At 64.3% G+C, this 14,720-nt stretch overlaps 2 protein-coding genes across 3 annotated transcripts in view; one reads left to right on the top strand and one right to left on the bottom strand.

Moving 5' to 3' along the window:
- Window positions 1–2,295: 2,295 nt before the first annotated feature.
- On the top strand, window positions 2,296–6,787 carry IDH2 (isocitrate dehydrogenase (NADP(+)) 2). The gene is made up of 11 exons (XM_075044741.1): window positions 2,296–2,455; window positions 3,466–3,557; window positions 3,922–4,087; window positions 4,537–4,697; window positions 4,787–4,930; window positions 5,053–5,189; window positions 5,346–5,497; window positions 5,611–5,723; window positions 5,815–5,912; window positions 6,061–6,153; window positions 6,453–6,787. Exons 1-11 carry the CDS (start codon window positions 2,365–2,367, stop codon window positions 6,538–6,540), a joined length of 1,335 nt encoding a protein of 444 aa, XP_074900842.1. The 5' UTR covers window positions 2,296–2,364; the 3' UTR covers window positions 6,541–6,787.
- Window positions 6,788–7,858: 1,071 nt separating this feature from the next.
- ZNF710 (zinc finger protein 710) overlaps window positions 7,859–14,720 on the bottom strand; it is a 33,936-nt gene continuing 27,074 nt past the window's right edge. For both annotated transcript variants that reach the window (XM_075044739.1, XM_075044740.1), the window contains exons 2-5: window positions 12,305–13,748; window positions 10,993–11,184; window positions 10,297–10,471; window positions 7,859–9,139 (exon numbers count right to left, since the gene is read on the bottom strand). In XM_075044739.1, the coding sequence (XP_074900840.1) occupies window positions 8,967–9,139; window positions 10,297–10,471; window positions 10,993–11,184; window positions 12,305–13,720 (1,956 nt within the window). In that variant the 5' untranslated portion in view covers window positions 13,721–13,748 and the 3' untranslated portion in view covers window positions 7,859–8,966. The remainder of the gene's footprint in view (window positions 9,140–10,296; window positions 10,472–10,992; window positions 11,185–12,304; window positions 13,749–14,720) is intronic.

Raw genomic sequence — 14,720 nt, 5'->3', positions numbered from 1 at the left:
CAGCCCCAGAGCAGAGCTGCCAGCACAGCTGTGGCAGCAATGCCAGCCCTCCCCCAGAGCCAGTGTCATGGGCACTGACCTGCTGGCCAGCACTGGGCCAAGCAGGGGGCCCGGGGCCAGCCAGCTGTGGCCCCGCACCCCCATTCCCAAAGTGTCCTTCCAGCCTGGCCATGCAGTGTGCAGTTTCCATCCCTTCTCCTGTGGCCGAGCGCTGCCATCTGCCTTCCTGGGCCACCGAGACCCTTGGCAGCCCGGCTGCTCCACCTGACGTCGCGCCGTGTCCCCGGAGCAGCTGTGCCACCTCGCCTCGTGCAGCACAGGCAGCACTTGGCCATGCCATTGGCACGTGCAGAGGCTCTGCCGCAGGCAGCTGCCTGCTCTGTGCGCTCCTGGGCCTGGGGAGGCGTGGGGAGGGTGTGCTGTGCAGGGTCGCTGGTAGGAGGCTGTGCCCTGCCCCACAGTCCGTGTCATCCCTGGCCCACGCTGCTGCCCGGCAGCCCTGGGGATGCAGACTGCTGCCGAACAGGGGGCCGCAGCCCCTGCCACCCAGCCTGCAGCCCAGCAGCTCAGAGCGGTGCCAGTGAGGGAGGCCCACGTTTGGGGACAGCACTGCTTGCACAAGGAAACGGAGTGCATTGCCCCGCAGGGCACACGGCCTCCCCTTGGCCTCCCTATTGCCCCCCTCCCACGAGCAGACACGGGGCTGCCTACAAGTGTGGACAGACCACCCCCTCTCCAGGTCCTTGCTCATTCTCTGGCTCTTGGTGCCCCCAACCTGCTGGGGCCAGAGCCCTCGCAGGACACGTCACTCCCTGGAGGCCCAGACCCTCTGCAGCCAGCCCTGCCAGCCCCCAGGGACCCTCCCGGGGCCAGGCGCGCTTGGGGGAAGCTGGTTTGGCAGCAGCCTGGGGCGTGTGGATTGGGCTCCGGCCAGGGATGGACTTCTTTGTTTGAAGGCAGCCCTTCCCTGGGACGGTGCCACATGGCTTGCTCTCATCAGCGCCGGTGGAGCCCATGCTCCGTGGGGGGATGGCCGCCGCGCTGGCGTGACCTCGTCTCTGCAAGAGCCGTGGTCACTGGGTGGCTCTGACCGCGGGGCCAGGAAGAGGGCAGCCGGGGGGGGCAGCGCTGCGGCCGGGCGCAGCTGGGTGGCCCCCCCGGGCCCTGTGCTGGGGGGGCAACACCGCCCACTGCCCTGCTGTGGGGCAGCCCCAGCAGCACTGGCCATGCAGCTGCAGGGCTGCTGGCTGGACAGGGTGCCACAGCGAGGGCAGAGGGCAATGGGAGCGGGAACGCCCAAGACCCCAGCATTGCCCTGGGGCGGTGGGTGCCTGTCCCCCCCGGCTGGCAGCCCTGCAGACTTCTGCTCTGGTTAATGTTAAAGCCAGGCAGACGTCAGTGTGCCTGGCCCTGCCTCCCCCCCAGCCCCTCTGCCTGGGGCCGGCAGCTCCAGCAGGACTGTTTTTCCTCCCAGAGCAGGATCTGCCCGTCCCCTGTGGCTAAAAAAAGCCATCGGCTTGGCCCGTGCAGAGGGACAGCAAACCCCCTTGGGCTGAGCAGCCTCCTGGCCGTCCCAGCACACCTCCTGGCTCCCGTGGATGTTCTCGGGGAGCCCCTGGGGTGCATCACCCCCCTCCTCGCCATGCCGGGGTCAGGCGAGGCGAAGGTGCCCCGGAAAATGGCGGCAGCTGCCCTTCCCCGCAGCCGCCTGTCCCGCTGGGTCCAGCTGCCCTGAGTCACGCGCTGGCAGTGTGTAGGATCGCTCACTTCTATGTAGGGAAAGCCTGAGCTGGCTCCAAGCCCTGGGCTCGGCGGGCAGCGTGTCCCCGACCCTGACGTGCCCGGGTGGGCCACGTCCCTTTACTAGGAACGGGGACCACAGCAAACCCACCTGCTCCTCGCACCCCACACCAAGCAGAACCGGGGTGTGTGTCTGTGGGATGCACACAGTGGGGGGGGGGAACAGCTTGTCCGCCCGCCCTTGCCACCTCATCCTAAGGACCCCAGTGAAAGCCGATCCCCGCGCTCGCCGGTCACCTTGTGCTTTGGCACCGCTTGTACCCAGCAAGTGGCATCTCACCCACCCGGAGGGGGGGGCACCCTCCCGCCATGTACGCCCCCCCCCCCCCGCGACGGGCATCATCCCCCGTGGGTGTTTTGCAGATGGGGTGTGCTGCCTGATTGTGGGGGGGGTGTGAAGCAATGGCCCGGGTCCCCCCCCTCCCGTGGGACCCCGCGCGGGCCCCTTCGGGGCCCGCGCGGGGCCCCACGGGGGGGGGGGGGCGGGCACGCACCGCCCCGGGGCGGAGCGAACCGCGTCCCCGCTCCACCGCCCCCGTCGCGTCCGCCCCGTCGCACCCCGCCATGGCCGCCCGCTACCTCCGCGCCGCCCCGGCGCTGAGCCGCTTGGCCCGCTGCCCCCTCCCTGCCGCCTCCGTGGGGCAGCGCCGACACTGTGAGTGGGGGGTGACCTTGGGGGGCGGGGGGGGGCAAGCCCTCGTGTCCTTGGGGACGGAGAGGGCGGCTGCTCCTGCCCCGAGTGGGGTTTGCACCAGTCCCGCCACACGGAGGGGTTTGCACGCTGGGCCAGCTCGGATTTTTTTTTTTTTTTGGGGGGGGGTGGTGGCGGTTTGCAAATGAATCTGTACCCCCTGCTTACAGCCGGTTCCGGGATGGGGCTGGGTTTGCTACGGGTCACGGACCCACGCGGGGTTTTACACCCGGGTCTGGTCCGGGAGGGTTTGGTCTCTCTCCTGGTTCCACGTGGAGTTTTGCACCCCAGCTTGTACCCGCTTTGACCCTGGAGGAGTTTGTTCCTGGTCCCGGTCACATGTGGGGTTTTGCCACCCAATCTGCAGCCAGGTTTGGCCCCCAGAAGGGATCGTTTCTGGTCCCGGTCCCACGTGGAGTTCTGCAGCCCGGCTTGGCCCCCAGAAGGGTTTGCTGCTGGTCCCGGTCCCAGTCCTACGTAGAGTTTTGCAGCCCAGCTGCACCCAAGTCCCTCTCCAGAGGGGTTTGCCTCTGGTCCCGGTCCCAGTCCCGGCCCCACATAGGGTTTCGTAGCCCAACCCACAGCCAGGCTTGGCACCCAGAGGGGTTTACTCCCCGTCCAGGTCCCACACAGGGATTTGCACCCCAGCTTGCACCCAGGTCCTGCCCTGAGAAGGCTGTGCACCTGGTCCCAGTCCTGCTCCCACGTGGGGTTTTGCACCCTGACCTGCACCCAAGCTCGGCCCCAGGCAGGGTTGGTACCATGAACTGGCCCAAGACCCCAGTAGGGTTTGTGCCTCGACCTGCACCCAAGCGGGGTTTGCACCCTGACCTGCACCCGGCCCAGAGCAGGGGTGGCACTGGAACCCTGCTGGACACGGGACGACTCCTGGCCCCATGCCACGGTGCAGAGCTGTGGGGCCGGGGCTGGCGGGGCCGGGCATGCGCCCCTAACGCCCCGCCACCGCTCCCTAGATGCCGACAAGCGGATCAAGGTGGCCAACCCGGTGGTGGAGATGGACGGAGACGAGATGACGCGGATCATCTGGGCCTTCATCAAGGAGAAGGTAACGGGGTCCCGCCGGGGGTGTTGCACAAGTGGAGCTGGCGGGTGCCGTACAGGGGAACAGGTGGCTGTTGCAGAGGGGACAGGCAGTCCCTGCGCGCTGCCCTCCCTGTCCGTCAGTCCTCTGTCTGTCAGTCCATCTGCAGGAAGCAGGTGGTGAGATCAGCGCAGCTTCCGGCAGGACCTGGAAGTGAGGAGGTCCCGGGGAGGGGGGACCATCCCGGACAGGGGGGACTGTCCCAGGCAGGCAGCTGTGGCTGGGCTGGGGTGGGGGCCGGGGCTGGCTGTGCCGCCATGCATGGTGCTGCTCCCTGGGCACCCCGCGCTGTTGTCCCCCCCTCTCAACGCTCTCCCGGCACCCCCAGCTCATCCTGCCCAACGTGGACGTCCAGCTGAAGTATTTTGACCTGGGCCTGCCACACCGGGATAAGACAGATGACCAGGTCACCATTGACTCGGCGCTGGCCACCCAGAAGTACAGCGTGGCCGTGAAGTGTGCCACCATCACGCCGGATGAAGCCAGGGTGGAAGGTGGGCAGGGGCCGAGGGGCCGAGCTCCCGCTGCAGTGGGGGTGGTGCCGGCAGCACCGTGGGGTGCTGAGCCCCCTGTGTGTGCCTGGCTCCTCTGGGTTAGCAGTGCCTCCCCCCCACCAGCTCCGATTTCTGGTGGGTTGGGGGCTGCACCGCTGCCTGGGCTGGGGGCCCTGGTCTTAGTACTGTGGTGTCCCCCCCGCCGGGGGATGCTGCGGGGATCCTGAGGGCATGGGGCTGGGGACAGACCGGCCTCTGCCCAGTGCCACTCATGAGCCTGTGCCAGCTGTCCTTCTCCTTTGCTGGCCCAGCAGCCGGGCTCTGGCAGCAGCCCACGGCATGGAGGAGCAGGGGGGGCGCTGGCAGGGGCTGGGTGCTGGGCTGGGGTGACTGCCGGGGCTGTGCCTGGTGGGGGGGTCTCTTGGGAGCCTTACCTCTGCGCACCCCAGAGTTCAAGCTGAAGAAGATGTGGAAGAGCCCCAATGGCACCATCCGAAACATCCTGGGGGGGACAGTCTTCCGAGAGCCCATCATCTGCAAGAACATCCCCCGCCTGGTGCCCGGCTGGACCAAGCCCATCACCATTGGCAGGCATGCCCATGGCGACCAGGTGAGCCCCGTGCGGCAGCTGCCTGCGGCACGGGGATGTCTGGCAGCTCCTGCCGGACCCTGCGTGATGCTCTGCCATGCCCCTTGCAGTACAAAGCCACTGACTTTGTGGTGGGCAAGTCCGGGACGTTCAAGATGGTCTTCACGCCGAAGGACGGCAGCGGGGCCAAGGAGTGGGAGGTGTACAACTTCCCTGGCGGCGGCGTGGGCATGGGCATGTACAACACGGATGAGGTAACGGGGTGGGATGGGGGCAGCTGGGGTCCCTGTGGAGTGGCATGCCCTGCCATCCAGGTGGACCTGGGCCAGGCTGGCGGGACAGGGGTCCCACGGGGGTCCATGCACTTCCCTTGCAGTCCATCTCGGGCTTCGCTCACAGCTGCTTCCAGTACGCCATCCAGAAGAAGTGGCCTCTCTACATGAGCACCAAGAACACCATCCTCAAGGCCTACGACGGGCGCTTCAAAGACATCTTCCAGGAGATCTTTGATAAGTACGGACTTGGAGGAGGTCAGGCTGCTGAGGGGCAAGAGCTGCCCCGAGGGGGCTGACTGCCCTGAGGAGGGGGCTGTTGCCCAGGGCTTGGCTGTGGGACCCAGCCTGGGGTGGGCACGGCCAGGCATGGTTGACGCCTGCCCTGGGCTCCTAGGCACTATAAGACGGAGTTCGACAAACTGAAGATCTGGTACGAGCACCGGCTTATCGACGACATGGTTGCCCAGGTGCTGAAGTCCTCCGGCGGCTTTGTCTGGGCGTGCAAGAACTACGACGGAGACGTCCAGTCAGACATCCTGGCCCAAGGTGAAGCAGTGGGAGGAGGTGGTGTAGGACAGGTTGGGGTGGTGTGGGGCGGCATGGGGTGGGCTGTGTGTGGTCGCCCTTCTGGAGCCGCTCTGACCCCCGTCCTGCCGCAGGCTTTGGCTCACTGGGGCTGATGACCTCTGTCCTGGTGTGTCCGGATGGGAAGACCATTGAGGCTGAGGCAGCCCATGGCACTGTCACCCGCCACTACCGGGAGCACCAGAAGGTGGGTGCGCTCTGCCTGCAGCGAGCTGCCTGCACTGGCTTGCCTGTGGCATGCTGCCTATGCCGGGCTGCTGAGCATGCTCTCCGCACAGGGGCGACCCACCAGCACGAACCCCATCGCCAGCATCTTTGCCTGGACGCGTGGCCTGGAGCACCGGGGCAAGCTGGACAGTAACCCGGACCTGATCAAGTGAGCAGGGTGGTGTGGGGGCACCCCGGGGTGGGGGACGCTGCCAGCAGCCGCCCTGGTGCCAACCATCCCGGTCCCAGCCATGGTGGGGTCCGCGGCAGAGGGGCGCTGGCTTCACTGGAGCTGTGTGTCACGCTGCCGTCCCCAGGTTTGCTCAGACGCTGGAGAAGGTCTGCGTCGAAACCGTGGAGAGCGGGACGATGACGAAGGACCTCGCCGGCTGCATCCACGGTCTCGCCAAGTACGTGTGGCTCACGGGGCGGAGCGGTGTGGGGCAGCCGCCTGCCACGAAGGCAGGCTGGCCGTGTGGGGCAGCCGCTGGCCTCCAGACGGTCCCTGGGGACTCAGGGCATCTATTTACAGCCTGCGGGGTCGGGCCATGCCTGCGGCCAGGCAGGGGCCACGTCCCACGCCCGGGGCTGTGCTGCCCACCCCGGCTCTGCCCCTCGCAGCCGGGCTGTCTGCTGTCTGCAGCGGGGGGCGGGCAGGGACTCCCCCCTGGCCGCGGGACCCCTCCAGCCCCTCTCTGTGTCCCCGCAGCGTGAAGCTCAACGAGCACTTTGTGAACACCACCGACTTCCTGGACGCCATCAAGAACAACCTGGACAAGGCCCTGGGCAAGCAGTAGGGGGGCAAGGGGGGGCCGCCCAGCCCCGCAGTCACCCGGGTGGACGGGGACCCAGCGCCGCTTCCAGCTCACCGACACAGCTCAGGAACAGTTGAATAATTTTTATAAGCAGTTTTCTTACGAGTGTTTTTAAAGCCTTTCTAGCAGGGATGTGTAGGACCGGGAAGGGGGCCCATCCCGCACTGATTCATGTACCCTCCTGCCTCGTGGTGCCAGCAGCCATTAAACACCTCACCGGCCCACGGCACGCGGTGGTGGCACGGCTCTCGTGGCGCGAGCATGGGGGGATGCCGGCCGCAGGAGGCAGCCAGCAGCTAAAGAATTTGCATTTATTAGAATTATTGCTAAACAACTCTTCAAACCGAGGAGATAAAAAAATAACTAAAACACAGTAGGGCTTTGCACAAGGGGCGGCTGAATGCTCTGCGTACGCGAGGGGGGGGAACGCCAGGGAGCCACGCAGCTGCCAGCATGAGACCCCCCCACCTCATCCTGCGGGGCAAAGCCTGGTGCTGCAGCTGCCCAGGACTACCTCCTGGCAGCAACGAGGACCCCCTCGGCTCGGCCTCACCAGCCCGTCCTCACCCAGCACGGGGTGGGAGACGCACGTCGCAGCTATTTGGTAATGGGACTGAGGTAGCGGGGTGGCCGCACCGGCTGGGAGCACAGAGGGGGCTGTGGGGAGGGGGCGGCACTGCCGCACTGCAGGAGGGCAGCTGGGATGCCCAACGCTGTCTCCATCCTGCCCTGAGGCTGGAGGAAGTTTGGGGGGGGGGGGGGGGGGGGTGTGTGATGGCAAAGCTGGGGGGCACCCTGCCTTGCTGGGGGCTGGAGGGCTGAGTGGTGCCACCCCCCAGAGCCAGGCTGGGGCTTTTGGGGATGGGGCAGATGCTGGCCTGCCCTGGGGAGCGTGGTGGGATCTGTGCCTGCGGGGGAGGTCAGCTTAGGGGTCCTGGAACCCTGTGCCAATGCCCCAGCTGGACCCCAGGTCCTGGGCCTGCTGCAGCCTCCTAGGAGGTACCAGCGCCTGCCGGGACCCTGCCCGGCCCTGGGCATGCTCGGGGAGCAATGCTGCTGGTGCTGCTTGGCCCCCTGCCCCACGGCAGGGAGAGTGGACAACCAGGACAGTGGTCCCAGACCCGGTACTGCCCCAGCTTCTTTCTCCCTCCACCACAGCACCTGGGAGCAGAGGAGGCAACCCCCCAATCCCAAGGGCTGTGCGTCCCAAGCAAAAGCCTTTTCCTGAGCCCCACAGCAGCTCGGGGGGGGGGGGGGGGGGTGAGGAGTGGGTGCTGGCAGTGCAAAGGGCAGCTGTGGTTTGTTAGCATAGCCCTCAGCTCCCCCCCCCCCCCGAGCACCACTGCAGCCCCCGCTGCTCCCCACGCACAGACCACACACGTTACACAGGTTTACAAAGCACATTGGTTGAAGGAAACTGAACTCAGTGAAAAGATAAATCCAACCACGCGGCACATCTGAAAAAAATAAATTACTTTCAAAATACCATCATTTGCTCAAGTTGAACAGGGTTTACCTTCCTTTAAATACACTGCTCACTACAGCTGCTCTATACCCAGAGCTGCTGCTTCCTCTGAGCTTTGCCATTAGTTTGTAAGAAAATATTCTGTTTTGTATGTGCCCCGTGGCCTCGCGCAGGTTGCCACAGCTTTGCCCATGCCAGCTTGCAGCTGGTGCCAAAGCAAGTGGGACAGCTCTTGCCTGTCTGGGAGACAGGGAAGAGCAAGAAATGCAAACCCACCTCCTCCCGTGGGCAGAGGGGCTTCTGTCCCACGGGGCGCTGGGAGGGGGGAGTAGGGGGCCAGCTGGGCTGCAGCCCCAGCACAGCCATGGGGGAGGACCCAGGAGGTAGAATAATTAGTAATGCTCATCATCTTCTGGGATGTGCCTTCCCCTGCAGCTTCAAGTACACTGGACGCTGAAGTACAGGCAAGGGTGAAGACAGAGGCAAGGTCCCGGCTTGCCACCGTGTGGTGGGGCAGGCAGGCAGAAGCAGAGCGAAGGGAGGTCAGCAGTGGGCAAGAGAGCTGCAGACAGCTGGTGCACAGCCCGGCGCTCCCTCTCTGGGGGTGGTGGGGAAGGAGGGAAGGACCGCAGTGAAGGAGAGAGCTCCACTGGGGCTCTGCAAGGGTCTGGCAGCAGCTTGCAGCTGAGCCCTCGCTGCACCAGTTCGGTGTGCCTGTGGCAGGCAGCGACCGCTGCCCTGTGCCACCTCCAGCCTCTGCTCCTGCCTTCGCCCCGGCAAAGGTTTTTGGACATCCCTGTTTTCTCCTTCACCAAGCTCAGCTGGAGCCCCCCTTCTCCAGGGGTGGTGGTGCAGGTCTGGTTGGGTGCCACAGCCTGCCGGCAGCAGCTCCTCTTACCACGCAAAGTCCATACAGGCCCCCGGCAGCCTCCTCCAGCCTCGGCTACAACATGTTGTAGTACGCCATCTCCTTCATGGCCTGCTCGGTCAGGGCATGCTCATCCGGAGGGTTGCCCACCCCCCCGTAGCCATAAGAGTTCTCCTCCTCGAAGTCGTCCATCTCCTGCTGCCCGTCCAGCTCAGCATGGTCAGCCCCGGCCAGGTCCATCATGGGATCTAGGATTTAGCACAGGGACACCTGATGATAGACCTGCATGAAGGTCCAAGGGCCAACAGCACCCATCCTCCCTGGGCAGCTCAGGTTTAGAGTCCAAAGCTCCCCAGGAGCTACAGCTCTGCTCAAGCCAGACCACTTGTAGGGGAACTCTCAACCCAGAGGATCCCCAGCCACACACCACAGCAGGGATGGGTTGCCGGCAGAGCACTGCCAGAGCGGAAAGCTGCCATTCGTGTGCTTGCCCCCGACCAGTGCCTGTGCCACACACAGGGGTCTGCAGCATCCATCCCACCACGGGGGAGGTGAGGAAGGCAGCGCAGGAAAGGCATCCTCCCAGCGCTGTCCCTGCACTTGCACTCCCTGCCTGCATCGCAGTGCCGGACGCTGGCTGAGTCTTGGCTGGGCTGGGAGTTGGCTAAGGTGAGGAGGAAGAGAAAAGGGCAGGAACGGGGGATCCTGCTGGGTCCCCCAGGATGTGTTCGAAGTGGGTGTTGAGCTGCTGGGGAACCTGAGGGGATGAAACAGCCAGAGCTTGTCTCCAGCTCTGGCCGTATGAAGCAGGGGTGGTCTTGCCACAAGACTGCTGATGGAGCATCTGTACTGATGCTGTGCAGAAACCTGCAGCAGGAACATCTCCCATCCCCGCAGGGTGCCTTTGGGCAGGTGCAGAAGGGGCAGCAGGGGCAAAACCAGTGAGATTTACCCCTCCCACCCTGCAAAACCCTTTGACCAAGATCAGTCACCACATCACCAGAGGGCACTGTCCTGTCCAGAGAAGCCAAAGCCTCAATGGCTCCTTGAGGAGCTGTTTATTTTAACTTTTTTTTTTAAAATGAAGTTTATTTATTTGTATTTGTACCAAGCTTATTAAGCTTATTCCAGCTCCTGCTTGGTACCTTTCCATGGAGGGCATGTGCTTGGCTGGGGAGACAGCATTGTCACCACGGGGCACTGGCAAGACAAGCAAGCCAAGGGCAGCCCTCAGGCTACAGGACGTGAGCTTGCCGAAAGGTGCTTGCCGGAGCTGCCAGCACGGCCCAGGTCCCGAAGCAAAGAGCTGAGAGCCGGGTGCTCCCAGGAGCGGCCACAGCAGGGAAGACCACAGTGCCCAGTCTGCAATGGGCAGCACCAGGTACTGGCCACAGCCTGCACCTACCTTGGCTGTCCAGGCTGATGTCCATCACCCCGTGCTTGACCTTCATGTGCCGGCTCAGGTTGCCCTTCAGGTTGAACTTGCTGGAGCAGTAGGGACACTTGAAGGGCTTGCTCCCTGCGTGCAGGTGCATGTGGCCCAGCAGGTTGTACATGCGGTTGAAGGACTTCCCGCAGACCTGTAGGCAGCGTTCCTGGGGTCAGCAAGGGCTCTCCCGCTGCCACCCCCAGCAAAGGGTCACAGCGGCAGGCGCTCGCCTGTGATGGCCGGTGCTGCCACAGGGACATGTGCTTTTCAGAGCAGACCTTGCTTCTGGGGTCCCTCACTGCTCCCACCAACTTCTAAGAGTAATGGGGCCGTTTCCCTCCTCCCTGGCTGCGGTGGGACGCCTCAGGGATGCTGTGCTGGTATGGCTGGGAACTCCAGCAGATCTAGCGCTGGTCAGAGAGAGGTACTAATTGTCCTTCCCTGTTAGCGGTGCCCACACCCTGCCCACAGCAGCTGCTCTCTGCTGCGCAGCTCTGAGCAGACGCGCCAGGATGAGCTGTTTGCCCAAGCGAACAGAGGGAGGCATCACAAAACTGCTTTCCTGTGACTGAGGGCTCAACCCAGCCTGGCTGGGTTTCTCCTGAGTGCAGCACACCAGGGCCTGAGCTAACCACCCCAGATCGGCTAACCTCCCCGGACCCCCGACGGTACCTTGCATTTGAATGGCTTCACCGGTGAGTGCACAATCATGTGGGTCTTGAGCGTCTGCTTCTGCACAAACGTTTTGAAGCAGATGTGGCACTGGTAGGGACGGACGCTGGTGTGGATCAGCATGTGCCGCTTCATGTTGGCCTGCAGGGTGAACTCCCGCCCGCACACCTCGCACTTGAACTCCTTCACGCCCTGCAAGGGGTTCGGAGAGCTGTGACCATGGGGCAGAGCCAAGACCTGGGCGCAGAGCAGCAGCAGGCAGAGCTCTGCCTGCAGCGGTGGGGGCCAGCGCACAGAGGTGCCGGGTGGCTCCGGGGTTTCTGACCAGACCCCGCAGGAGGTGAGGGCACAAGTGTGGTGCCCGGCATGGTGCAGAACAGGGACCTGCGCTCCCCAAGGGGCATGGGAGAGGGTCCTCGCACCAAGCTGAGCTTCAGGGACTGTCAGCAGGCTGGACTGTAGGAACTGGGCGGGGGGAGATTTACCCTCATCTCATCTCACCTTCCCGAGAGTCTCCTTCTCCACTCTCCCTGACCCTCCTGCAAACACACAGCAGGCACTACAGAGAGCCTGTGCCATCCCCACACTGCCCCGGGGGGCAATTCCCCCTGCATGGTCCTGCTGCAGGCAGGATCCTGCCTCACTCCCAGATACCATCGTCTCACCTGCCCTGGAAATGCATTTGCAGCACTTGGAAAAACCAGTATTAAGTCAGTGTTGCTGGAGTGAGAGCAGCTCTGCAAAGTGGTGTCTATGGGAAGGAGCTGGCTGGGTAGCGTGGCCACCATACAGTGGCCGACCCGGCACAGGTACATTTGAGAGCCCTGCCCAAGCCTGGCAGCATGCAGGAGGTGGGCTGCGGGGAGCATGGCTGGATGGGCTCTGTGAGCCCAGCTGTGAGATCCATCTCTGCTCCCTGGCTCAGGCCAGTTGCTTCCCCTTGAAATAACCCCTGGAAAAGAGCAAACCCCTCACTCACAGCCTGCTGGGAGGGGCTGCGGCAGGTCTCCCAAGTCACCCTGCCACAGAACCCGCAGTAGGTCTGAAACCTTCCTCCCTGAGGATGGAGACCCCCAGGAAGAAAGGAGGCCCTGCTCATAACGATGCCCTTTCGCTGCTAATCAATGACCCCTAGAAAATGCCAACCACAGGCACCGCTGCCCACCCACACCACCCATTTCCCAGGGCTGGCCAGGACTCTGGGGCACTGGGACACCCCTCTGCCCCAGCACCCACATCCAGAACTGGCACACCTCCTCTGGGCATGGCAAGGGCAGCACCCCTCAGGTGCCCGACATGCCCCAGCCCCTACCTTGTGCGTGAGGGAGTGCTGCTTGAGGTGGTGGATCTGGCTGAACTCCATCCCGCACTCAGTGCAGACGAAGGGCCGGACGTTCTGGTGCTTCAGCATGTGGTTCTGCAGCTGGCTGCGGTAGTGGAAGGACTTGCTGCACTCCAGGCACTGGTACAGCGTGGGGCCCTGGTGCGTGGAGAGGTGCCGCTTCAGCTGGGTGAGCGTGGAGAAGTCCAGCCCGCACTCCACGCAGACGTGGCAGCGGCCGCTCTCGTGCTTCACCTCGTGCGCCTTCAGCTCGCTGGGGTAGGCGAAGCCCCGGCCGCAGAAGCGGCAGCTGTAGGGCTTGATGTCGGTGTGCAGCAGCATGTGCCGCTTCAGGTGGCTGGTCTGGGTGAAGGCCTTACTGCACACCTCGCACTTGTGGGGCCGCGTGCCCTGGTGGGTCAGCAGGTGGGTCTGCAGGTGGCTGGGCTGCTTGAAGAGCTTGTTGCAGTGCGGACAGGAGTGGGGCTTGATGCCATTGTGGCCCAGGATGTGGGTCACCAGGTTGTACTTGGAGGTGTAGGACTTCTCGCACATGCGGCACTGCCAGCGCTTCTGGCGGTCCCCTGCCTCCACCAGGTAGGAGTCATCGATCTGCACGTTGATGTCCAGCCGGTCCAGCTGCGCCTTCTTGTTGCGCTCGCTGGTGGCACCCGCCGCCTCTGCATCCAGCTCCCCCGGCTCCTGCCAGGTGAAGCCCTGCTCGCTCTTCACCTGCTCAGGGGACGCTGGCGCAGGGGCCTCTGCCTCTCCAGGGGACGGGGCGCCCGCCTCAAAGGCGCATTCGGTCCGCAGGGTCCCCACGGTGCCACCATCCGCTGCACCGGCAGGGTCAGGGGCCCCGAGGCGGCACTCGGTGGCCTCCAGCTCCTGGCGCACGTGCCGGCGCAGGTGCCGCAGGCGCCGGGGCTTCCTGCTGAAGGCACCGAGGTCGATCATCTTCATGGCGCTGCTCTGCACCGTCTGCTCCTGGCTGGGGTCCTGGAGGGGGGGCGGGTGTCTGCGCTGCCGCTCACCCTCCTCGTCCCCGGGGACGGACACTTCGTACAGCACCTCATCCTCCGCCTCTGCCTTCTCGCACTTGACCTTGGGCACCAGCCTCACGGGAGGCCGCTTCCTCCTCCGGGCGTGCTTCTCCAGGGAGGACTCTGCCTCCAAGGCATCCTCCTCCTGCCCATCCCCTGGTGCCTGCCCCTCACCCTCTGGCTCCCCGGGCTCCACCGCAGCAGGGTCCGACAGCTTCCCTCCCAGCCCTGGGAAGAAGCCGGAGGGACTGACAGTGGCCCCAAGCAGCTCATTCTCAGACACCAAGCCCAGAACCGCAGCCTGCGCCAGGGACAGCACCACCACTGCGTCCGTCTGGGTCCCGCACTCAGTGAAGCGATCCATCTCTCGCCGCCTGCCTACGCTGTCATGGCTGGGGAGGGAGAGAGACAGCCATTAGCCCTCCCGGTGTGCCTGCCACCACACAGCCACCAGGGATGCTGCTCTGTGAGGGGCTCATTCCAGCCATCACCCCTTTCCTTATCTCCATCCCCAGCAAACCCCAGACTGACGCAGGCGTTGCCAGTGTGGGTCCCTGGCACCACACACCCCAGGACATGGGGGCAGCATGGCCTCAGGGGTCTTAGCTGCAGGGGCAGACCAGGGACCCAGGCTGTGGAGGGGAAGTTTGACTCTGTGTCCACTGTCAGCCTTTCCGGCCAGGCTATCGAACCCCAAGGCTGAGGTCTGGCTCCTTGTGTGTCCCAGAGCTCCCTGGCAGCAATTCCTGGGGACAGCCACCTGTGCAGTTTGGGGACCAGTCAAGAAAGGTGAACATGCTGCTCTGTTCTGTGCTCCTTGCAAGGAGCGAGAAGCAGCAATGGAGGGCACAAGGAGCTCAAGGAACCAAAGCCCAAACCCTCCTCGTTGGGAGCATCTAGAGAGCAGTCACGCTGCCAGGCTCACAAGCCCAAGTGAAGTGTGTGGCAGAGGCTCTGCTTGGCTCAGTGCCGGTGCCTTTGGTACACTCACCTGTGGGGGTCCGAGCATCACTGCAGCACAGGAGGCTGCTCGGGGTCTGAGCGTGCTGGCCCAGGGCAGGCTGTGCTGGTACCCCCTGAGCCCCCTCACCGCTCTGACCTCCCCTGCCCCACGACAGCCAGGTTCCAGCTTCACCTTCCCTGCCTGGCCCATCCCTCTCACCTCACAGCTCCCTCTCATCACCATGGCAAGCACCTCCTCTCCCCTTTGCTTTTATTAACGCCTTTCAGCAGCACTCTTTTGTCCCAGCAATAAGCATGCCAGGTTCCAGCAGTATTTCTTCAGGTTTTATAAGTGGGTTGTTTCCATTTTCCCAGCCTCCCTCCTGCTGCAGCACTACTGACTGGCACAACCTGCTTACACA

The sequence above is a fragment of the Buteo buteo genome, chromosome 13 (assembly GCF_964188355.1).
Source record: "Buteo buteo chromosome 13, bButBut1.hap1.1, whole genome shotgun sequence".
Taxonomy (NCBI): Eukaryota; Metazoa; Chordata; class Aves; order Accipitriformes; family Accipitridae; genus Buteo; species Buteo buteo.
The sequence above is the reverse complement of the archived record's forward strand: the minus strand, read 5'-3'. Positions and strand labels throughout refer to the sequence as shown.

What these genes read in the sequence shown, in the direction of transcription:
- IDH2 (XM_075044741.1), top strand. Translation starts at nt 2,365, where the DNA reads ATGGCCGCCCGCTACCTCCGCGCCGCCCCGGCGCTGAGCCGCTTGGCC. An exon ending in GGGCCTTCATCAAGGAGAAG is followed by an intron (nt 3,558 to 3,921) that starts GTAACGGGGTCC and finishes CGGCACCCCCAG; the next exon opens with CTCATCCTGCCCAACGTGGA. An exon ending in AGTAACCCGGACCTGATCAA is followed by an intron (nt 5,913 to 6,060) that starts GTGAGCAGGGTG and finishes TGCCGTCCCCAG; the next exon opens with GTTTGCTCAGACGCTGGAGA.